The 25,374-nt window shown below is 38.5% G+C and overlaps 1 protein-coding gene across 1 annotated transcript in view; it reads left to right on the top strand.

The window, feature by feature from the left end:
* Nucleotides 1-25,374, top strand: part of LOC132285906 (DNA mismatch repair protein MSH4) — a 33,128-nt gene that overhangs the window by 498 nt on the left and 7,256 nt on the right. The window contains exons 2-15 of the mRNA XM_059788138.1: nt 2,170-2,373; nt 2,478-2,513; nt 2,634-2,746; nt 4,140-4,185; nt 7,151-7,197; nt 7,374-7,481; nt 19,698-19,773; nt 21,041-21,113; nt 21,220-21,365; nt 21,449-21,534; nt 22,500-22,639; nt 22,718-22,857; nt 22,950-23,000; nt 25,101-25,164. Coding sequence (XP_059644121.1) covers nt 2,170-2,373; nt 2,478-2,513; nt 2,634-2,746; nt 4,140-4,185; nt 7,151-7,197; nt 7,374-7,481; nt 19,698-19,773; nt 21,041-21,113; nt 21,220-21,365; nt 21,449-21,534; nt 22,500-22,639; nt 22,718-22,857; nt 22,950-23,000; nt 25,101-25,164 — 1,330 coding nt within the window. The remainder of the gene's footprint in view (nt 1-2,169; nt 2,374-2,477; nt 2,514-2,633; nt 2,747-4,139; nt 4,186-7,150; nt 7,198-7,373; nt 7,482-19,697; nt 19,774-21,040; nt 21,114-21,219; nt 21,366-21,448; nt 21,535-22,499; nt 22,640-22,717; nt 22,858-22,949; nt 23,001-25,100; nt 25,165-25,374) is intronic.

Below are 25,374 nucleotides of genomic sequence, written 5' to 3'. Positions count from 1 at the left end.
GAGACTAGCATTAAATCAGTTTCCCACTTGTCTATGCTACTTGTTGAAGTAGCATATTTGTGGTTCTACGTGTTGGATTCAAGTTCCGAATCTTTGTTGACGTGGTTGTGGATCTTGATGGACCAGTGGGGTTTGTGGCAGATTTAGTTTGAGATTTTGTTTTTAGGTTCCATTATGCTATGTTTGATTGCAAAATGCTATGATATTTAAAAAATTTAGTATTTTGTTTTCTATATGATTAATTTATTTATTCATTCTTATAATCAATGTGGTGCTGTAGAAATTTGACTAGAAACTGTAGTAGACAGAGAAACAAATCTATAATGGCTCTATTAATGGTTTAGGTTAGTAAGGTTTGTCCAATAACTGAATATGAGATTCATTATCACCATCATCATCTTTATCTTTATGCCGTATGAATGGAGTCGGCCACATTATTATCTTTTTCAATCCTTTTCTATTACAAGCCATGTGTCCTATTAGTTTTTTAAAGATCATTTCTAATTATCTCATCCCGTGCGAGTTTTGGTCCACCTTTTTGTCTCTTACCTTTGATGCAAATGAATCTACTTTTTCTTACCGGTGCATCCGGGGGTCTCCATTATATATGACCATATCACATTATCACCTATGTTTGCTTTCTCTTATTTTAGCAGCTACCACTAATAGACGTCACTCTTAGTTTCCCCCTCGCATGTGGATTATTAATCCTATCTTTCTTGGTGACTCCTATCATCCATCTTAACATTTTCATTTCAGTTATATGAATGCGTTGTTCCTGTTTCTTTTTGATCACTCAACATTCGCTCCAATAATATAGCTGGCCTAATAATTGTCCTATAAATTTTTTATTTATTTTAACTTATTTGGTATTCATTTTTCACAACACCACTAGCTTGTCTCCATTTTGTTTACCCTGCTCCACTCTTACTTATTACTCGTCATCGATCCCTTCATGGACACTATAAATAGAAGATGGCTATTTTTAGTGATCCTTTAGTGACCCTTTGGCCTGAACATGTGGTTGGACAACACAATTAAGTTTTTTGCTTGAATTTTCATTTTTCTACATCGTCAAATTTAATTCACATAAATAGCTATTACTCTTGGAAATGAAATTCTTTGAAGTGTCAGTTTTATTTTTCAGCTGCTTAATATTTGCATCAGTGAAAATAAAGGATTTAATTTTGTGGAACTGTGAAACACCCTGCTTCAAACCTAAAGCAGCAAGGATAATTTCCGTCGGCCTTGATGTCAAGCATATGATCATAATGATGATAAAAGAGTTTTTGTCTTGTCAGTCAAAATTCATTGACACTATATGAAAAGTAGCATGTAATCTAATAATATTTTTAAATAGATTATTGAATTGATTGCCACTACACCATCAACGCGTTCACATAATTAGTTTATCATGTTGGATTAATACTATTGCAATTGCTGTCATGACTTATATTTGTATAATAGTGGCCGCTGTTGCTGCACTATTATTTATGATAAGTAGATAACTACATTTGAAATTTGCTATCAATCCCTTCAATGATGTTTCCTTTTCAAAAAGAATGGCATACTGGACATGCATCAGACACATTATATGAATCCATTATTGTGAAGTCAATTTTATCTACTGTTTAAATGCATCTTTAAAGTGTATTACTCTAGTCCAAAATTTTGTACTTGCATTAAAAATCTATATTTTATTCTACAAATATTGATTCTATCAATTAGGATCTGATAAGATAGAGGTTCGCCCTGGGTACTTCTTTCATACAACAATGGCATGTGAACAAAAAAAAGGTCATTTTTTTTATAGCTATTGTCAGACCCCGAGTTGATTCATTAGTACTTCTGGCGGGTATGTGTTGAATGTATATGCTTACGCCTTAGAATTTACGTGAGACAACTCAGATGAATATCAACTTATTTGTTGCAATCTTGTGATGGTGCCTAAAAATTTATATTCAATATAATTTCTAAAAACTCTTCATTCTACTGTTCTATGATGGCCTAAAAAATTTAGTAATAAATAAAATTATGAATATGTATTTAAAATCATTTCTTAAAATTCTGCACTTCTGGATAATAAAGAGATTCTGGCAGATAAACTTGATTCTTTTATGCCCATGGACGTCCATTACGACTAATTGACAGCACCAATCTTATGTACAGGTCGGAGTGGCTGCTTTTGACTTAAGATCAGCTTCACTGCATCTTTCTCAATATATTGAAACTAGCAGTTCATATCAGAATACAAAGACATTGTTACACTTCTATGACCCCATGGTCATTATTGTCCCTCCCAACAAGCTGGCACCTGATGGTATGGTTGGTGTATCAGAACTGGTGGATAGATTTTATTCTTCAATTAAGAAGGTGACCTCTCTCTCTCTTCCTTCGTGTTTGTGTGTGTAGTATGATGTTACAATTCTTGATGTCCAATAAACTAGTGATATATCCATATGTAATGACCTTTGCAGGTCGTAATGGCCCGTGGTTTCTTTGATGACACCAAGGTAGAGCCTAACTTCTTATGCAATTTCCTGTTTTTTTTTTTTTTTTTTTTTTCTTTTCAATGGTTCAGATGTGGCACATATATTTCTCTGATGAAATGTCTTCACGGTTTAATAATAAAGGGAGCTGTGCTGGTGAAAAATTTAGCAGCCAAGGAGCCATCAGCGCTTGGTTTGGATACTTATTACAAGCAATATTACCTCTGCTTGGCTGCAGCTGCTGCGACTATCAAGTGGTACTTCAAAACTGTAGTTCTCTACGAGTTTGATATGCACAAATAATATTTATTCCTAATCTAGTTCATACCATATGAAAATGATATATATTTTCATTATTAGTTGTGGCTACATGACATCCAGTTGTTCTAGGTGCCAGATTTTAGGTTTGAACAGTATGCAATTGATTCATTGACACATTTGTTACCATCTCAATGGCACTTCTCTATTCAGTCTTCAAAGTTATAACTTGTTTGTCATTGAACAAACACAATTCTCATGATATACTTGAATTTGAATATACCGTGAATAATTATTTCTTAGAATTCCTAGCCCTAGTTCTTGTCTACAAAGTATTTTAAACTTAATAGGGGGTTGGGGGTGAGGGGGCTTGAGATGGTCTTTGTTGGGTCACAAAAACACTGGTGATGTCATACCCTGATTTAATGGCATAATTGTTTCACAAAGAATTCAGGGAAGATTTGGGCCATCTGCTGCTCAGTGAGTCCCCACTAAACCCACATTTGAGAAAATTCACCACAGAGAAGTCTTGGGACAGCCTGTATTTGTATATGTTGGACATCCTGTATAACTTATAAATCGTATACTACTTCAACCTGGAATTAACATGGGTTGATATAATATGGAAAGATATGATATCATACGGTTGGAGTCGTTGGTCTGAGGTTATGGTCTTAGATTGAGGGAATGGTGAGATATTATTCATGTAGCGAATTCCAAATAGTTGGAAAAAGGTTCTGTTGAGTTGCGTTAACGAAAAACTAAAAACGTTTCTCCTAAATAGAAAGGTATAATAGTAAAATCAATCAGTATTCATTTGTACAACCAGACAAAAGCTGCCTTTCCCTATGGATAGTGGTGGCCGTTGAATGGTACCGACTAAGACTCTGATCTGGAGCACTCTTAATACTGCTAACTCAGAAACAAACATTACCTCTCTCTCTCTCTCTCTCTCTCTCTCTCTCTCCAAATTGCATAAGTAATAACCTAGTCATAACTGATCCTTACTGGAAATATCAAAATGAGAACTTGTTTTGCTAAAATACCTGAGTCTAGAAACAGAGACATTATAACTCTTATTATTTACAATAAATGAAAAATAAAAGGAAATCTGCTGCATAATTAATAAATGGGGTGGAAAGTCATTTTTTGGATTTCTTTCTAATTTATTCAGTCTTATAGTCAAATAACATTTTTAACCACTAAAATGCGTGTTCCTTGTCTTTTTGGGATTCTTTTGCCATAAAAGTGTCATTGCTCCATCATCTTTTCTAGTCATTGAAGTTGTCTGAAAACAGTTCAACCAATATGCATTTCCATAATTTTACATTATTTGTTTTCCTCTGTTAATTGTCTACTTTTCAACATAAGTTTCAATTACATCCTCAACAGGACAGAAGCGGAGAAAGGGGTCATCATAACAAACCACTCATTATCGGTATGTGCTTGTCTTAAAAGCATGTTAACCTCTCCTAATGAAAAGAACAAACTAAAGGGGAAAAATAGCAGATGCTTTTGCTGTCATATACTTTTTTATAGTAAAGGATGGTGATAAGAGTGCCAGAGATTTTGCAATGTAACTGGATAGAAGGAAATACATAATTCTATGTTAATAACTGTTGTTCTTTTAGTATTTTATATTTCGCATCTTTTAGCAATTGTTAGATAGTTCTTCCGTTTAATCCAAAAGACATTGTGCATGTATCAATGAGCATCTTGTTCAATCATGTTGGCATGAAAATCCTGCCTGGTTGTGAGGAGGCCATTCATTGACCACATATGCTTGAGAGTTTAATCTTCTAATACTCCCTGCATGAGGAAATATGATCAAACATTAGATTAATATTTCTTGTTTTTCTCTGGGAGGATGATTGTAGTGATGGAGCTTTTTTTTTTTTTCTTTTTCCATCCAGTTTTAGTATAGTGCCAGAGTGCAAAGCAAAAATGCGAGTTTGGGTAAGAGGGAGTGAGCACGTGAGAGTGCCGATCTTTGATATATTTCAAAATTTGGATCTTATATATAAAATTAACAAATATATGCATAAAATTGTTGTTTTATAAATTAATGTTTATTAGCAAGTGCATTATCTCAAAAAAATCCAAAAATATCTTCTGGTCAGTGCTTTTGGAAAAGGTTAAACTTGATATAAATCCCTGCACAAAGCTATTTCCCTCATACATGCATCTTTTGATTAATCAACCATCCTCACATTGCCAGGTGACTTCTTCCTTGGTCCACCCTCATTGGAATGGCCGTAATTAATTGGATTTTGCCTTTTTCCTGTTTATGAGAAAGTAGACATCTTCTTTGAAAGTTGTCAGAGTGAAAATCCTTTTCAATTGTTCTATTCTTGTATCGGTTTGAGTTCATTTCTGAAATGCATGAAGTTTGGGGCTTAACTTTGTTGGTTGTAGTTTCTTGGAATTACTAAAGTGTTTAACCTGTATGTTTTTCTTAATGGATAGGATTAAATGGTCTTTGGTTCTACATACTTCACACTAATTTAAACTAGAAATGTTGAAGTCCATGTCAAATAGGGATTAGAGGTTTGTGTGATTTTATATGATAAAATTAGTGACGAAGATGGACAGGGAAGCCTTTTCAGAACTCACTTAATCAGACAGCTAGTTCATCTCTCTAGAGCCTTCCATTGCAAGCTTGTCACATATTACAATCAGTGATTCCGGAAGCTGATTTCCATGCCAATTGATGTAGTCCTTTATGAACAATTTTAGCTATGCACTCACTTATCTTTGCTCAACAATTAATCAAGAAGGGCAGCAGCCAATCTGCTATAAGAGCAAGAACAAAGGTATTAAAAATCAAGAGAAACAAGGAGGAAAGATCCCATAGAATTGGCTGAAAAAAGGTTGTAACGCAACTTATATTCTAGCAAAACTGAGATGCAAAAACTGGCCCTTAAATTTCTCAAAACTTATATAAAAGGACACTTGCTTTACTGATCATAGTAATTATACATAAACAACTTAAAATCAAGTTAAAACAATTAGTGGCAACATTCCATGAAGTTTTATAGGCAATCAATTAGTTCTAGCCAGTGTGAGGCGTTTCTAGAGTGGTTTATATGCTCCCAATGATCTGTAAACCTGTTGGCTGTGACAGCTGTTGGATCACTAAGACTAGGATGTCATCATTGGAGTTCTTTAGTGGGACCTTTACTCGTTGGTAGACTTCGTTTTTGTGATCTTCGGTCAACTCCTTGCTGTACTTTGTTTTTTATTGCTTCTAGTATTTTTGTCCACCCTAATCTAGGGATCAAACACCCTCTCTCCAAAAAATAAAAAGGAAATAACAATAATAATAACAACAAAAAAAATAATAATAAAAAAGGATAAATCATAAGGGGTTATTAAGAACAAGATTTTCGTAAAAATGTGCAAAATCTGCTACAAGAAAAAGCTGAATATGATAAAAAGAAGAAAGATTATCCATATGGCATGTATTTTGGCTAAACTTCATCAAGAAGAAAAATGATCAGCCCCTAATGCTTTTCTCTTTTCATATTTATTCAAAAACTTTTTCAACACTAGTTCTAAGGTGGTTTTTCTATTGTATATGATAGCTTCTTCACTGTTGGGACTAGTCTTTCAAAGGGATACTGAACTTCATACTTAAGCTTTCCCTTCCTTTTATTATACTTTTTCAATTGTATCCAGAATACAGACCTCAGAGGCCCCACATTGAGTGAACGGCTGTTTGTCTTTCTGTTAATTAAGTATTATTTTCGTCATGGGAACAGGGTGGTGATCGGTGAAGATGTGTTGCAAATTGAAATTTATAATTCAACACCATGAGCAAGTGTCATGTATTTCAAATGGTTGTAACTTGAGGACTCCACTGGAGACTCTTCATATGATCATTGTAATTGTATTGTGTATACTGGAATTGGTATATGGTTCTTTGTTATATCCAGCTTGGGGTACTTCTCGTTTCTTTTCTGTTTTGTACAAATTACATAATGTTATTATTTGTACTTATTACATCCAATTGACATTCTTAACCAAAGAATATGAAAAGAAGAATAACCCAATTGATATTTTTAATCATTCTTTGTTCTGCTCTTTGTCATTTCTGACTAAATATGGCATATAAATCCAATTGTTATTTCTACACTTCTACTCTAACAAAGATTTCCTAATTATCATGTCTACAAATGTTGAAATGACGTTAGTTTTTAAGATTTATTACTTCAGTTCTCTATTTTTGGGATTTTCATGTGCTCAAATGTACCAGTTGCTTTAGAATTTGAACCTGTAATTACAACTCAGTTTTTAGATATATCACCTTGAATTTAATTCCACAAAGAACTTCGTGTTTTGCTACTACATGTCAAACTCTTGTTCTTAAGGATTTTGTTTTTGTGAACTTCTATCTTTTCCAGGTTACTTTTAATGGATCATTTGACCACATGAATATTGATGCTACTAGGTACCCTTTTTCAGTGCTAAGTGTGTTAGATAAAATCAATTGCTACTCTACAATTATATACTCAATAAATCAGGAAAAAGTATTTTATGTATTCACTCACAAGGGTTATGTTGGGAAGAAAAAACAATACTGTACTTCATTTTTTTGGTATGATTTTGATAATTACAATTTCATAGTGTCCAGAACTTGGAAATAATTGAGCCATTGCATTCCACACTTTGGGGCACAAGCAACAAAAAAAGAAGTATGTTCCACATGCTAAAGACAACAAGAACTATTGGAGGGTATGTCGACATATGTTGATTGATTGATGCAGCATATCATAGTAGCACTTCCTAATTTATAACTTTAATATTAGTTTCATTAATGTCTTTTTAGCTTTCAATATTGCACTGTATATGGTTATATTTGTTCTATTTATAATTTTTTGGGTGAATAGCACACGAGTGGCTTGTGCTTTCAATACACCAAAGGCAAGCGTGAGATTTAGCCTTCATTCATTTATGAATGAGGAAGAAGAATATCCATTTGAACATGTGCGCTAGTGTTTACTTTGAATTAAATTGTTTAATTTGCGTTATATCTATATGGTATTCTGTGATGTGAAGACACAATGTCGCCACCAATGCGGTGCTACCTTTCAACCTATTATCCCCACAATTCACTCAATGGAATGGTTGACTTAATGAATGAATTACAGATTGCTTCTCTTGGATTTGGACATAATTTTTTCCTCTATCATGAAGCTAGATTAGCCTGCTTTACTGACGTTAAAATATGGTTTCTAGTTGGAGAGGCATAAGAAGCAATAAAAGAGGAGAAACCAAATGTTCATTGGTGTCAAATAGAAAGACCCAACTGAAAGAACCAGTCTATACAAACTTTCTTGTTTCTGGTCAAAGTTTATTTTACATTTGACATTTCAAAGAAAGTTGGAAACATGCTTTAGTTGCTCGACTGAATGGTTGAAGATATGGGAGAGAAAGATGTGGTTCAGCTGTTGACCAATTGCATTTACTATGTACGGAAAGCAGGTGTCTATTTTAATTACTTGCACATTCTTTTGTTTGGATTTGTTACTTTGTGACATAGGTGATTTGCTTGTAAGTAGCCATATTGTAAATACCGCAAATCACCATGCAAGTGTTTTTGTGTTAGTGTGTTGAAATTTGAATAGAAAGATTTAGCAAGGCAGGATTTGGGAAACCTTGCTCACTATATTGCTACCATAAATAGTGTGCAATATTGTTGTTGAACTTGAACTTTTGGTGAGTCATCATATTTGCTTGAGAAAGTGTTCTTCCTTTATGTATTACATCATTTGACCCTAACTTTGTAAGGTTCTTTAACTTTTTTTTATGTAGTTGTGGAACTTCTAGCAGGTTAATCTACAAAGTCTTAAATATATCATATACCTGAGGGAATTTTTTGAAAATCACTACTTTCTGTGATAAAAAAGATCAAACTTGCCTCCACTAACAACTTTATGGATGAGGAGGCGATGGACAATCCTATTGACTTATCAATTGGAAACCCCATTTTGAATGGGTATGAGCAATTACAACAGAGAAGTTGCTACTTTGGAACTCTTTAGTCTCTACAGCATATGTTCTACTCCTTTATATGGTTGGCAAATAAAATTTTCTAGTATCAATAATTGTGATTATCTATGTTGTAGCACCAATGGGCCAGTGGCCTAGCGGTATCAGCCTCTTACTTTCCAAAGGGAGGTCAGAGGTTCAAGTCTCATAAGAGACAAGTGTGTGTGAGTATCAACTAGGAAAAAAAAAAAAAATTGAATTTTGTACCTCACTTGGTAAGTGGAAAAAAATTGAAACACATTTGGTTAAATGTGTCTATACCTATAGGTCTCTCAAGGAAACAAAAGTTATTATACTAATAAATGTGAACTCACCCTCAAATCTTTGGACACAGGGACACAGCTTAATGGTCGACGTATCCAATGTTTATTGTTATACTAAGAATGTGGCTACCTAATGTTGCTTCTTTAGTGATTATATTACTGAGGATACCAAAAATGGCCTGGGTCGGGCGTGACCCAAATTGCTAGGAACGGGTCGGGTAAGAGCAACCAATCTGAACCAAGTCTTCACTTATCAGGCCTAGGACCGGAGGATCAGTTTGGAAGCCCGATTTAAGATAAAAGAAAATGGGCCCATAACTAAGATGAGTCCAGAAGGTCAGCCCAACGTAAGGAGTTAGTTAGGAAGCTTCTAGAATGTTTGTAACAGTCTATAAATAGACTGAAAAGAGAGGGAAAAGGGGTTGGAAAATTTTTGAAGTGTAGAACTATTCTTTCCAAATTGTGAGAGTATTTTTCTTGCATCTTCAATGGTGCCGTCTGTGGGAAACAAGATTGATTCGTGAAGAAGAAGCTTGATCTCTGGAAGTTGGATTCAGATCGGTGAGATTATGATCTATCTTGCAGAGTCTTGGTTCTAGTTGATCTTTGGAGATTGGAGTTGGATTTGCATAATCGCGATCTGTTTAGCGAAGCTAAATCTGACGAGTTCACGGCAGGAAAAATTCAGATCCGGCCGAAGGAGATCGAAATTCAGCTAGTTCGAGGCCATATCTAATGCATTCGCATTAGCAAAGTTCAGATCCGATCAGGAATTCACAGTTAATGACTCTGCTCCGATCAGGAATGATGATAGGAGGTGAGAGTTCTAATCCACAGGAGAATGACCAGCAAACGAAGCTCGATGAATTGATGAGCATGATTGAAGCTCTGAGAAGAGAGAATGTAGAATTGCGAGCTGGAATGGAGTGTTGGGAAGCTCTGACGATTCTGCGACCACCTCCAGTAGGAGAGAGAGTTATGCAACCGGATGTTGCTCACCAAGGTGAGCAGGAAGGAAACAATCACATGGATCCTCATCGCGAAGAGATCAGGCCAGGTGATTTACCATCAAATGTTCGTCACATGTAGGATCAAGAAGGATCTATTCATGTGGATCCGCATCACGAGCAGATCAGGCGAGAAGAAGCCATGGCGTTTGATCCATATCAAGAAAGGCTGAAGCAAGAGGAAGCCATGGAGTTTGGTCACTATAAGGCTATGTCACCGTGGCAGAGAGAGTTCACAGAGGAAAGATTATTCAATCCGCCTTACCGGCCTTCAATGGCTACGTACAACTACAGAAGTTCGGATAGGAGATCTGTAGATCAGAGGATTCTCCCAAGGTTTTTGAGGGAGAGTGAGGCCCTTCGTTCGGCAGCACGAACAGTCGATTTACCGTTTACAGACGAGATCCTGAATGCTCAGAATCCGAGAAAGTTTTCCATGCTAGTTTTCATTCTGTTCGATGGAACGAGCGATCCAATCGATTATGTTTACCACATCCAATTGAAAATGGCGCTGAACACGGAGAATGATCCTTTGATGTGCAAGTGCTTTCCTACAAGCTTGACTGGACCGGCGCTCAATTGGTTTAAGAACCTGGCAAGAGGCTCAGTGGATAGCTTCTGGACCCTATGTGATAGATTCATAAGCCAGGGAACAAGCGTCCGGCCAAAGATATTTTAAGTCTGTTTACGATGAAGCAGCCCGAGGATGAACGTCTCCAAGCTTTCTTCACCAGGTTCAACCGCGTTAAGAGCATGGTAATAGAATGCCATCCATCTACGGCAGTTCAGGCGTTTAAACTAGCAATGAACCGAGGGACACCGTTCCATACAACTCTAGTGGTGAATACGCCGAAGACCATGAACGAGTTGAACGAAAGAATTGATGATTTTGTGCGCTTGGAAGAAGAAGAAGCTGCCAACGCAAGGAAAACGTCAATGGTTACGACGGAGGAGAAGACCAAAACAAAGATCAGACAAAAACAAGCTCCACCACAGCGTCAGACCTCCTGGAAAGCAGAAAAGAGGCCTAGAGAGGAGGAGTCGATCACTCCATTCAAAGTCACCCTGGCGAGGTTGTATCAAGAAAACAAAGATAAGTTCCGTTCTCCCCTACCAATCAGACAACCAATTGAACAGAGAGATCACTCTAAACATTGCGCTTTCCATAGTGATTTTGGTCATCAGACTAATGAATGCAGGAACTTAAGGAAGCAAGTGGAGATGCTGATAGTAAGGGGAGAGTTCGCAGGATACGTTCAAGGGTCGGCAGTGGAATAGAACCGACCGGCTGAACAAGTGAAAAGAAATCAGAAGCCGAACTACCATAATGCCCAGCCTGTTTGGATTATAAATGTAATTCATGGCCGACCTGAGCAGACCGAAGAGTCAGAAGAACTGCTCCGGACACGTCTCTGTCAAGCGCAAATGAAGAGGATGATAGGCAGTGTAAATGCTCTGCACTAGCAGAGCGCATCAGCTCAGATAAAGTTTGACAGAATAGATTTGCTGCGAGTTCAGATCCCTCATGAAGATCCTCTAGTCATTAGCTTGACGGTGGCAGAGTGCTTGGTACGAAGAGTTTTAATTGATCCAGGGAGCAGCGTGAATGTCATGCCAAGAATAACGTTTGACTGGCTCGAGATCAAGCCAGAGAAGCTTAAACCCATTGGGAATCCTTTGTTGGGATTCGACGGGAAGAGTGGAACCTATTAGTATGGTAGAACTGCCAGTTCGAGCTGCTGAAAGAGAGCTGATTGAAAGCTTTGTGGTCGTTGAAATCCATCCGTCTTACAATTTCTTGATGGGAAGAGGGTGGATTCACAAGTCCAGGGTGTCCCGTCGACTTTGCACCAGGTGATGAGATGCTTGAGCCCAGATGGGAGTAAGGTGATTGATATCCATGGGGACCAGGTCGCCGCCAAGGAATGCTACTCTGTAACTTTGAAAGCTGTTGGGAAGGGAAAAGCTCCTATCCGTTCTGCTAGCCCAAGATAGCAATTACAGGAGCCTCCACCCAACGAGAATGGGGAGGAGGAGCCTTCGGTCTTGACCGAAGAACCTCTCGTTGATGTGCAAATCGATCATCTGAGGCCAGACAGAACGACAAGAGTAGGGTCAGGGCTTGCAGAGGAAGAAAAATGCCAATTAGTTAATTTCCTGTCTCAGAACGCAGATGTGTTTGCTTGGAGCCATTCAGACATTCCAAGGATCGATCCCTCTGTCTCCTGTCATTCCCTCAACGTAAACCCGAACGTCAAGCCTGTAAGATAAAAGCAGAGGAGGTTGGTCCCGAAGCGTAACCAGATCATAGCTGATGAAATTGACAGGTTACTGGAAGCAGGGTTCATTAGAGAAGTTCAATATCCGTCCTGGCTCTCGAACGTGGTTATAGTGCAAAAGAAGAGTGGGAAATTGAGAGTTTGTATTGACTTTACCAACCTGAACAAAGCCTGCCCGAAGGATAGTTTTTCGTTGCCAAAGATTGATCAAATGGTGGATGCCACAACTGGGTATGAACGGCTAACCTTTCTGGATGCTTACTCAGGCTATAATCAAATCCCTATGGATCCGAACGATGAGGAAAAGGCTTCTTTTGTTACTGAACGAGGGATCTCCTACTATAAGGTTATACCGTTCGGATTGAAGAATGCTAGGGCCGCTTACCAAAGGTTGGTCAGCAAGATTTTCAAAAGTCAAATGGGTAAGACCGTAGAGGTTTATATTGATGAAATGGTGGTAAAGAGTAGAAAGAAGGACCATCATTTGCAACATTTGCAAGATGTGTTCAGGGTGTTGAGAAGGTATAGTATGAAACTGAACCCGACTAAGTGCTCGTTCGGTGTAAGCTCTGGGCAGTTCCTGGGGCGCGTGGTCAACAACAGAGGGATTGAAGTTAGCCCAGCCCAAGCGGAAGCTCTACTAAAAAATGCACAGCCAAGCACAGTCAAAGAGGTGCAAGCTCTTACCGGACGAATAGCGGCACTGAGTCGATTCATTTCTAAGCTGTCAGACCGCTGCAAGCCATTCTTCGATACAATAAGAAACCATGGAAGACAGTCCTGGGGGGATGAGCAACGACAAGTATTGACTAGGTTAAAAGAGTATATGCGGAACCCTCCAGTCTTGTCTGCCCCAAAACCAGGTGAAAAGCTTTTTATGTACCTTGGTGTATCTAACATTGCAACAAGTGCCGTTTTGGTGCTGTGCGAAGAAGGTAAGCAGTACCTAGTATTTTATGTCAGCAAAACAATGGCCGAGCCAAAAAGAATGTATACAAAGGCCGAACGAGTGATCCTATCATTGGTGAATGCGAAAAGGAAACTCAGGGCAAACCAGCTAAGCTAGTTCTATGAAAAAACCAGTCAGTCCTTTCTTTATTGAGATTTCGCTCACCGCTGTTGACTTGAAAGAATCAAATGACCAACTCACTTATCAAGAAGGGTCGAAGGACGACGTATAAGAATGATCCTGCATAAGCCAGATCTGTCAGGAAGAATGACGAAGTGGGCCATAGAGTTGAGCTCATTTGATATAACATACAAACCCCGAACAGCCATAAAAGAACAAGCAGTGACTGATTTCTTGCTGGGATGTGATGTAGAAGACGTAGAAGAAGACTTGGCAAACTATTCATGGAAGCTTTTTGTTGATGGCTCTTCAAATCGAATTGGGGTCAAACTGCAAACACCAGAAGGCACCACGCTGAGTCAAGCGATTAGACTCGAGTTCGGAGCAACCAATAATGAAGCAGAGTATGAAGCATTGTTGGCAGGATTGAAGCTAGCCAAGGAACTGAAGGTCAAAAGCCTAGTTGCTTTTAGTGATTCATAGCTGATCATTTGGCAGGTGACGGGGGAATATGGAACTAGAGATGAGACGATGGAGGTATATCGTTCGGCCGTTATGCGTGAAGCAAAGAACTTTGATCAAATCAAGTTCATCCAATTGCCAAGAGAACAAAATGAAGACGCCGATCGGTTAGCCTGCAGTGCGTCTAGTTCTGGAGAAACTTTGGCAAAGGTAATTCCAGTTGATGTGTTATGTCAACCATCTATCTTTGAGGAACCGTTCGACTCAGATCCTCGGCAAGTAAATGTTATACCATATGAGCCGAGCTGGATTAATCCAATCTTGACTTTCATACGAGATGGTTTGTTGCCCAAACGAAGAGATGAGGCAAGGAAAATCAGATCAAATGCTGCGAAGTATGCCATTATCTATAATCAATTGTATAGAAGGTCTTTTATGGGCCCGTATTTAAAATGTGTTACCCCCACAGAGGTTGGGCAAATCTTGCGAACTATCTATGAGGGTGTATGTGGTAATCACTCAGGGGGAAGATCTTTAGCACACAAAGTAATGACGCAAGGATATTTTTGGCCAAACATGTTGCAAGATGCAGAAGAATTTTCTAGAAGATGCGATAAGTGCCAAAGGTTCGGACCACTGATCCACCAACCACCTGAAGACTTGCACGTACAATGAGGGATGGATGTGGTTGGCCTTCTGCCGACCGCGAGGTCACAGAACAAATACGGTCTGTTAGCAACAGATTATTTTACCAAATGGGTGGAGGCAGAGCCATATCCTAGTGTGACCTAAACTCAAGTAAGACGCTTCATCTGGAGTAATATCATTTGTTGTTTTGGCGTGCCGAGATCGATCGTTATGGACAATGGGACTAATCTCGACAGTAAGCAAGTGAGGGATTTGCTAGAAGAATATGGAATTAATCAAAAGTTGGTAGCGGTTAGCCATCCGCAGGCAAACGGCCAAGCTGAAATCACGAACAGAACAATCTTTGCTTGCATTAAGAAGAAACTTGTAGGCGAAAAGGGTAAATGGTTGGACGAGCTTCCGAACGTCTTGTGGGGTTATAGAACAACCCCAAGACGACCGACCGGAGAAAGCCCATTCACTATGGTGTACGGCACCGAGGCGGTAATATCAGTTGAGCACTTAGTTCCGACTGTTCGAAGTTTGGCATGGAATCAGGAGCAGAACGATAGTATGTTAAAATTTAATCTCAATTTGCTGGAAGGAAAAAGAGATGCAGTGGCAATAAGGCTCGTATCATATCAACAAACGCTTATGAACAGTCACAACAAGAAGGTGAAATATAAAGATTTTGCACCTAGTGATTTAGTTCTGAAAAAGAAGGTGGGAATTGTCAAAAAGATGATGTCACCCTGGGAAGGTCCATACAGAGTTGCAGAAGCCATAGGAAAGGGGGCATGCAGTTTAAAGACTATGGCTGGAAGATTGGTTAACAAACCATGGAATGCCACATCTCTAAAAAGGTAATAGAGATTGAATTCGATTCTGAACAATGTTCATTTTGAGTTGCGTACTTACAAATGCATACTCTTCAAGATTTATAAAAAGTGTTCATTTTGTTTCAAAAAGTTGATTGAGCAAAAAATACTTAGCCAAGTAAGTGGCAAGTGGCACTATGAGTCGAATGCCAAACACTTGTGTAAAATAAAAAGTCTAGTGGCAAGTGGCATTCTAGCCGAGAGCCAATAAAAAGTCTAGTGGCAAGTGGCATTCTAGCCGAGCGCCAAGCACTTAGCCAAGTAAGTGGCAAATGGCACCATGAGCCGAATGTCAAACACTTGCACAAAATAAAAAGTCTAGTGGCAAGTGGCATTCTAGCCGAGCGCCAAACACTTAGTCAAGTACGTGGCAAATGGCACCATGAGCCGAACGCCAAACACTTGCACAAAATAAAAAGGCTAGTGGCAAGTGGCATTCTAGCCGAGCGCCAAGCACTAAGCCAAGTAAGTGGCAAATGGCACTATGAGCCAAACGCCAAACACTTGCACAAAATGAAAATCAAAGAGAAAAAGTAAACTCAAAGAGAAAAATTAAACTATCAGTTCATTTAAGCGCAGGTTGGAGTATAGAAGCTTTGCAAAACAAAGTTATCATTTCATTCATCATCATAAAATAGTTCTTGATGTACAAAAAGTGATACTGAAATGAAAGGAAATAAGTACAAGAGCCAGCAAAACATTATTCGACTACATCCTCTACTGTGCCTGATCTATTGTCTGCTCCATCATCCTTGGCTGCCTCATCACCACCGGCCGGTTCACTGTTTCCATCTCCATCATTGGTTGCTCCATCGCCTCTGGAAGGGGAGTCAAGATGGATGATCTTCTCAGTTGGTAGAGTTCTGTCAGTGGTAACAGCTATAGAAGGAACAATGGTGGTGATGGGAGGAACATTCAGAGGCCGAACAGGTGGGATGACCCCTAAAGTTGCAATCTCATTGCACTCAATGAATATATTTTCGGCAGGAGCAGGGGGTGTATCCTTATAAACGTTCAGCGGGTCAATGTCCAGGGAGGCATCTAGTTCATTTGGACCTGCACAGGAGCTGGATTCGCCTTCGGGAGGAGAACGGTCAATAAAACCGTCTCTGTATCCCTCGGCATACCTGAGAGCCCCTATCCGAGAGAAACGAGCGTGAAGAGCCTTCATGCCACCATCAACTCTACCAATGACATTCAGCAAAGCGGTGCGCTCGTTTGAGAATTTCTCTTCAGAAATGGAATGGGTCAACTGTTCAGCAACTAGAGTACGCTGAAGGTCCCCTTTCTCAGCTTTCAGAGCGTCTCTCTCGGTTTGCATGACATTCTTCTTAATTTTTAGAACGTCCAGCTCATCCTGAAGAGAGTCTCGATCATTCTTCAGGGCATCCCTCTCAGCCCCTAGAGTGTCTATTTTCTTCTCTGAGTCATTCAGTCTGACCAACAACTTTGTATTTTTGGCTTCAGTTGCCTTTTCTGCTTGGACAGATCTGTTAAGGCCAATAGAGAGGGCCTTAATTCTTTTGTTCGCCGTTTCAAGAGTCCTTTGAAAGGTGATCATCCCAAACAGAGTCTACACAAAACACAAGTGTTCTGAAGTACAAGTGCAAGGAAATCTGAACAGGAAAAATGAATGAAAGATAGTGCAGAAGAAAAGAGAGTTACCTTCATAGCGGCTGCAGGAAAGTGGTTGTATATTTCACTGTAGGTCATTTTCTCCTGGGTCTGGAGATCCTTGGGAGTCCAAATGCCTTTATAGAAGGCAAAGGGAGTGACAGGATCCTTAAACACAGAGTCTGTAAAGGCCACAATTGACCCATCCTCCCGTCTGAGCAAGGGGCGCCATGGAACCACTGCTGGGGAGGAGGTAGAGGTTCTGGCTGACTCACCCTTCGGACTGGTTACCTGAGGTGAATGGAGAAAGGTGATGACCCTATAAGTCCGGGCTCTCTGGGCTGGAGGAAGAACACTCTGGTCAGAACCATCCTCTCGCTGGGGTCTTTTGCCCAGACTCTTTTCTGAAATGTTAGTTCGGGCAAGAGAGGATCTCCCAGGTGGAGAGGTTTCGTTCAGAGTCTCAGAGGGTTCATCGTTCGGCAAAGTGGGTTAGACTTCAACTGAAGTAGATGCAGAGGGTTCATTGGTAGGCTGCCCAGCATTCTGCGCCATAGCCGGGACGCTTGGAGTGGCCACAGAGGTGGTTGGTGCAGCCACAGGAGTGACTGCAGAAGGGTTCCTCCTTCTGCTGAAAGAAGGAATCTGGATGTGTTCCATGGTGGCACCAAGAACGGAAATGTCAGAGAGGTTGTTCGGGGTGAGCAGGTCTGTGGCAGAGGGGATGTTATTCAACACTTTCTCCTCCAGAAGATCAATTTTAGCCCTGTAAACGCTGTAAACCAATTCGTCGTGAGGAATGCGAAAGCAATTGCAAAGAAAAGTGTAAAAACGAGGAAGGCTAATTTCACAGGGGCAGTCGGTTGGATGTTTCTTATACTTCTTATATAAAGGGACAGGGCACTCTCCGAAAGTGGTCGGGATAGGAAAAGTTTGAGCGAATGGAGCTCGCCAGTCTCCACTGATCCCAATTAAATTATCCCTCCAACCCTTTTCAGATGAGAGTTTGTCCGTGCATATGGATCGTTTCTCAATGGGAAAGAAGTGGAAGTACATGTCATTGATTCGGATTTTGGTGACTCTATAGCAAAGAAGAAGATCTATGATGTCTAGATCTAAGTTCCTATCACGGTTCAGGAGCATCAGAATTGATATTACCCTAAGGAAATTTAGGTTGACTTGAAGAGGGGAAAGCCCCAATTTGCTAAAAATATAACAAAAGAACGGGTGTAAGGGAAATCTGATTATGTTCAAGTGAAGAACAAAGAAGAGGACCTCTCCTGGGTTAAGACCTTCACCGGATTTTTCATCCAAGTCCTTGGGATAGACCCTAAGGGAGACGTTGTTAGGGATTTTGTTCCTCGAGCGAAGAACCTCTAGGTCAGGAGCCATTATAATGATGGAAGAAATTTTCAATGTTAGATTCTCTTTTGGGAAAAACAGTAAAGAGCAAAATCCTAGAAAATAGCAAGGGATTGAAACTAACCTTAGAAGGAGGGTTTGCAGAATACACCGTAGCAAAGCAAAAGTTGAAGAATCACAAAGGGGAAACTTATCGGAGAAGACAAGGAAAGCTCGCTGGAGAAGACTGGTAGTTGACCGGGACAATTAGAAAAGATGGTGCTTAAGGATGAAGGTGAGAAAGATTGAAGAAAGACAAAAGGTGGGAAGCTTGGGTTTTTAAAGAGAAAATGATTCAACATCCAAGGAACCACGGCAATAATGGTGCAGCGAATCTCAAAGCGTGGGTCTCTGAGCCAACCATTCGCTTCCCCACGTCACCGCCTCGAGCCGTCACATCATGATTATGTCCTTTCGATAATCTCACCCTAATTAATTAGGGAGAGATTATGGGGGCAGATGAGGATACCAAAAATGGCCTAGGCCGGGCGCGACCCAGATTGCTAGGAACGGGTCGGGTAAGAGAAACCGATCTGAATCAAGTCTTCACTTATCAGGCCCAGGACCGGAGGATCAGTTTGGAAGCCCGATTTAAGATAAAAGGAAATGGGCCCATAACCAAGATGAGCCCAGAAGGTCAGCCCAACGTAAGGAGTTAGTTAGGAAGCTTCTAGAATGTTTGTAACAGTCTATAAATAGACTGAAAAGAGAGGGAAAAGGGGTTGGAAAATTTTCGAAGTGCAGAACTATTCTTTCCAACTTGAGAGAGTATTTTTCTTGCATCTTCAATTACAGATCCATGTAGCAGAGGAACATAGTAAAAGAATGTCATAGATTTTTTGGTGATTAGGAATACATATCTCTTGAGAAAAACACCTGTTGGCAAGTGTCTGGTGGCAGGAAAGCTGAACACATTTCCCATTCCATACCCACACCCGTACCCATGATATCTTGTGTCCAATGCCAACTCCAACCAGTAATACTCCATGGGTTGACCCAGTAGGGTTTTAATAAAGCATGCAATTGACACAGGCAATGAAGATGCAATTGATCTTGCAGAGGAAGTAAGTTTTTTGATGTTATGTAAACTTAAGGCTTGAAGCCATGTAATGTACACTTTAAGAGTTGAGGAAATCCACTAGGATACAGCCGTGTAATGTAGTACATTGTACATGGTCACTATAAGGTACAAAGATATGGTTGATTGCACTTGTATGTGCCACAATTTTTTATGCATCAGCAAGCATGAATGTCATATTCTGTTAAGTTTTATTTGTCCTGACATCCAATATTCTGCAGGACTAGACTTCTCCGGGCCAATATTTTGCAGCCTCTAAAAGACATTGAAACCATCAACGCTCGACTTGATTGCCTGGTCAGTGTTGAATATGGTTCTCTCATACTACACTACAATATATGAATATATGTTTGTGTATAATTTGATTGAACTATGAAAACCCCCATGCTCTGATTATATTTTCTCGAATAGAATCTGTTTATGCATCCAAGGCATATCATTCTTATGGTTGGTTCTGTTTACAACTTCCTTTTAGGTTAAAGTAATTTTATTCCAAGTGTAAACTGCATTTTCTTCACTCATATGATATGGATCCCTTAAAAAAGTTACTCTCCTCATGACAATTAACTTTTTTCGAATTGCTATATTGGAGACATCTTCTTACTCCAGCTGTCAAGTAAGTTTATTGAAGCAGGAAGAAGATATGCACAAGGAATCCCCTGATGGATGTTACAACAAAAACTTTAGACCAATTAATTAACATTGAAATCAATTGACTCATTATGTAGATATTTTTACCTGAAAAAATTGATGCCAGAAATAATGTACACATTGATGTTGAAGGTATAAACCTTGTTGACTAAAGAGGTCAGATTATACAGTCAAAATGACCGATTTTTATTTTTCTTAAACAATTCTTCTAACAATGTGATTTTGTCATTGTCTATTAATTAGCTTGCTCTATGATTTGTCCATCTTCATAAGGTTAATTGATGGATGGGCTGTACTCAAAGTCTGAGTGAGACATTTATTTAAACATCTTCCCATTGGATAATTTTGAGGTTTTGAATCTGATTTTCTTATTGTCGCGTAGTTTTTACATGTCCTGTGGTTTGTTTGTTTTGAAGTACAGCATGACTTAACCCCCCCCCCCCCCCCCCCCCCCCCGCGAAAAAAAAAAAAGAATCAAGTACAACATGTCCTTCACTTGGGATAAATTATCATGCACATTTTACAGTAGTTTTTCACATACTCATTTATTCTGAGAATCAAGCTCCACATGTCCCTCATTCGGGCTTATTTATTGCTTATATTCGAAAGGTTATTTTCTGTGATGAGCTGGATTCCTGATTGCAGCTATTTGGGCCTTTACTAGCTATCAATAAATGTGACTCCCATAATTTTTATGTCAATATTATTTTATATTCATCTTGTCCATGTAACCTGAACAAGAGGAACACATCAACAAAAATCAATCTAGAATATTTCCCCTTATCCACCTGAACTCAGTTTCATATTGGATTACATGAAGATGCTTCTTTGTAACAATTTTGTTTTAGTTATACAGCTGTGCTTATTCAATTAATAAATTGACACCATGAGACATCTTAAATTTCAATTCTAGGATGAATTGATGAGCAATGAGCAACTGTTCTTTGGCCTATCTCAGGTTCTTCGCAAGTTTCCAAAAGAAACGGGTAAGCAAAAGGAGGGAAAAAAATGGAATTTTTTTGCAGTTCTTGAGAGCATATACATCTTTAGGTAGCTTCAACTAATGTGAACTTGTTCATGCTCTTCATCCAGATAGGGTTCTTTGTCACTTTTGCTTCAAGCCAAAGAAAGTTACAAATGAGGTCTTGAGCATTGATAATGCCAAGAAGAGCCAAATATTGATATCAAGCATTATTCTTCTTAAAACTGCTCTCGAGGCGTTGCCTTTAGTCTCAAAGGTACATTAGATAGCTTCCATGTTCAATTTATGGTTCTTGAAGACACACATGATTTGAAGAAATAAAGATTTTTATCTATGTAGGTGCTTAAGGATGCAAAGACTTTTCTTCTTGGAAATATTTACAAGTCTGTATGCGAGAGTGAAAAATATGCTTCTATAAGGAAAAGGTAGTTTTGCAAGTTTTCTTCTGCTTTTGGAATATATACTGTGTCTATATATACGGCATTAGATTGTTGAAAAACTTGAAATATGACACTTTAAAAAGACCGAATTGATATGAAATTTTAAATTTTAATCAACTATAACAACTCTTTGTTTTTTTATGAAGAAAAAGAGTATCAAGAACCACTATCAAAGTTGAAACAATTACAGGCAACCAAACTTTCCATATACACTTGTTAATACAAGGATTTGGAAACAAACTTTTATCAATCCAATGAAACTTTGCCTCTCCCAGAAAATGTTTTGTTTATAAGTCCTCTCTTATGACATGAGAATTTTGTGCTTGTAGTCCATTCCCACCAACCACCCCCCACCCCCCCTCAACCCCCCCCCCCCCCCCCCCCCCCCCCCCCCCCCACCACACACACACACACACACACACACATTCATGTTAACCCAACTCTGCTGTTGTCAAACTCTTTTATGCTGCACTTTTTTTTTAAGTGTGAAAGGAGGATATAACTTATGGGTGACAATCAGCGTCCCGATGCATCACACTTGCATATAGAGAAGGAAATGAATAGATATATATAGAAATGAATGAATAGTAAGGAAATGGCTCTAGATACAAGGGAATGAGGAAAAGGATGTGTTTTCAACCTGAGACTTGGAGCAAACTTCTACAATGATGGTGATGGGAATTTCATTGATTATCAGAAAATTGCTGTTATTTTTCCCTGACCTGCTAAGAAATTGTATACTTCAAGCTAGAGAAGTTACAAACTTTTCATTGAAGCTACCAACTATGATTGTAATTGGAGCGATGTGGAAACTGTTCTTGTAGCTCTGTGCTCTGCTGTACATTCTTATCATGGATATCTTACTCTGTACATACTCGGTCAATAATCATATGGATATAGATACTTTAAAGGACTTAACTTATTTTCTTAAAAAGGTGAGTTTATTTCAGAATTGGAGAGGTAATCGATGAAGATGTGCTTCATGCAAGGGTTCCTTTTGTCGCTCGGACACAGCAGTGTTTTGCAGTAAAGGCTGGAATAGATGGATTTCTGGACATTGCACGGAGATCATTTTGTGACACCAGTGAAGGTTTTTCTTCTTGTTACTGCTACAATTTTTTTCTGGATGTGTTGTTGTGCTGCATACTAAACAACACTAATTTGACAGCCATACACAACCTTGCAAATAAGTACCGTGAAGATTTCAAGCTGCCGAATTTGAAAATCCCTTTTAACAATAGACAGGGATTTTACTTTAGCATTCCGCAGAAGGATATACAGGGAAAGCTTCCTAGCAAATTCATTCAGGTTGTGAAGGAGATATTTTCTGTTATTTTATATTCTAGGAATTTCCACAAGTGGTTTTGCTGACCTCTAATGAGCTTGTGAGAAAAAATCAGGTTATGAAACATGGGAACAATATACATTGCTCAACTCTGGAACTGGCTTCTGTGAGTATTATAAATTTATGATCATTTAAATAATTCTTATTTCATGTGTTTGGTTTTAGTCTATGGTCTGAGATTGAAACTTGCTGACATCATCAAAATTAAATGGTCTGATACTGCTCTTTGACGTCATGAATTAAGTTCAGTTTCTGTTGTTTTGCCTCCAAAATCTGGTCCTCGTGAAAAATGTCTCTGCATTTGAATTTTAATCAATATCCAAACTGTTGTCTGGCCTATCATTTGGGTATGATGAATTGAATAAATTTTGTGGTGTTCTGAGGCACTTTCAGGGTTGCATTAATCTAGGTAAAAGGAGGTTATGGTTATGTAGATGGTGTTCTATACTTTTGAGTTCTCTAAGAATTTAGATTTCAAGGTAGTCTATTTCTATTACTTACCTGAAATTTCTGTTGGATGCCATAATTCTGGGGAAATAAATTTTTTGATGCAATCATAATGACTTTTGGAAGAGACCTTTGAAAAGGGTATACTTACCCAAGAATGCAAAATTATTTTGATGAAGATCAAGTCACAACTTTCTTCACTTATTATTCGTCCCCTGTGACCAAAGCATGCAGATTGTTACAGACAAATTGAATTTGTTAAGTTCAAACTTTCTGTGGAAGGGCTTGAATGAGTATGAGTAAGGTGCAAGAGATGAATGAGATATTTAAATCATGCTGTATGGTGTGAGAATTTGGAAAGCCATCTTTTATATTTACGATGAGTTCGTTTGTAATTTATGGTTCCTGATTGGTAAGTTGATACATCAAGAGTGTAAGAGGCCCATTGGTTAGGAGAGGCACCTTGTGAAGGTACGTCCCATGTTTATTTGACTGGGGAATTCAAGTGAAGGATAACCGTAGGATGCCAATGGAGTTAGGAAATGGCACTAGTTTGTTTCATGGACATTAATTTGACATGGTGGTATGGAATTTTTGAAAAATATGTTGGGATAGAGTATGAGGACACGGTGATAAATAATTTGTATATGTAGTTATATTATATATGAGACACATGATTAATTTATTTCCTACTTGTAATTTATTATACTGGCTATTTATTTTCAATTTATGATTGGTTAGTTTTTTAAAATGTTGAGACACGAAGACAAGAAATACACAGCTCAAAAGTGGAAAAATAATAAGACATATACTATACATAATATATTGAGATGCTAGTAGACACAAGGTAAACAGATAAGTTGCTTTCTTATATGTCCTTACTAGTTGTCATATATCATTTGAAAAGTTAAACACTTCTCTTGTGCAGTGTCCCCTCTAGGTCCTCTCAATTTTTTCTCTGCACCCTGCAACTCCTCCATATATATATATTTTTTTTTTGCATCTAATCCTCAGTATAAGAACTTTTTCTGTACCCCCTCAAGTTGTTGATCTCCATCTCTGAAATATGAAATGGCATTTTCTAACATTTTCAGTGGATTGATAAAATCTTCCTCTATTACCTGGGTCATTGATACTTGCTTTTGTTTATGGGATGATGGTCAGAATAAAGTAGTAAGAATTGATACTCTGATCAGAAGATCTGGTTCAAATTGGATTAGTAATTTACAGTTTTGTTTCAACATTCTCAGAGGATGGATGTTCACTCTGAAAGGGTTGGCTGAGAAATCTGTGTTAGTGTTTCATAAAATTAAAATTTCAAATCGCTAGACTTCTATATCATATGGTGCTCGATCTTTTTAGATCTCATGCCATTTTTTTTGCATCTCGAGGGTTTCTTATCTGTTCCATCTATTGAGAACATGAATTTTTAATTTTATTTTTGTCATGGGGCAGACTGTCAACAACTGGAGCTTGAGGCTCATTCTATCCTTGTATTCTTCTTTATTTGAACGTGATGCCATTTATCTTTAAGGTTGTCTTTGTGAATTGATTATTTTGACTCGTCATTTTTTAGGCTGTGCTTAAGTTTTAGCTTTTCTATTTAATTTAATTGAGAATGATATGTAATGCATGTGAAAGATCAAGAAGTACTACAAGCATTTTTATATGTATATTTTTGTGCGACCACTTGTCTTTATGTATGTTTATATGTGTGCAGATTTAATTCATCCTGATTCGTTTCATAAAAAAATTGCAGCTAAACATGAGGAACAAGTCTGCAGCTGGCGAATGCTATATACGGACAGAACTTTGCCTGGAAGGTTGGTTTAAACCTGATAGATGTAATGCATCTTCAGTTTCATATATCTTATACATTAGCTTTTATCTTTTATTGGAGATCTTATTTTTTGGACTCAATCAAGTGCATGGCTAGACGCATTAGATAGATGTTATGACTACCTGCTTCTATGTGCTGGGTGTTCGATCAACAGTTATTCTATTCTTTATATTCTTCTTAGTCACTTTATTTT

This window comes from Cornus florida, unplaced genomic scaffold, assembly GCF_030987335.1.
Source record: "Cornus florida cultivar Cherokee Brave unplaced genomic scaffold, ASM3098733v1 CherokeeBrave_3.0.0_Hap2_Chr11, whole genome shotgun sequence".
NCBI lineage: Eukaryota > Viridiplantae > Streptophyta > Magnoliopsida > Cornales > Cornaceae > Cornus > Cornus florida.
Note: the sequence above shows the minus strand (reverse complement) of the source record. Positions and strands in the feature narration are given on the sequence as shown.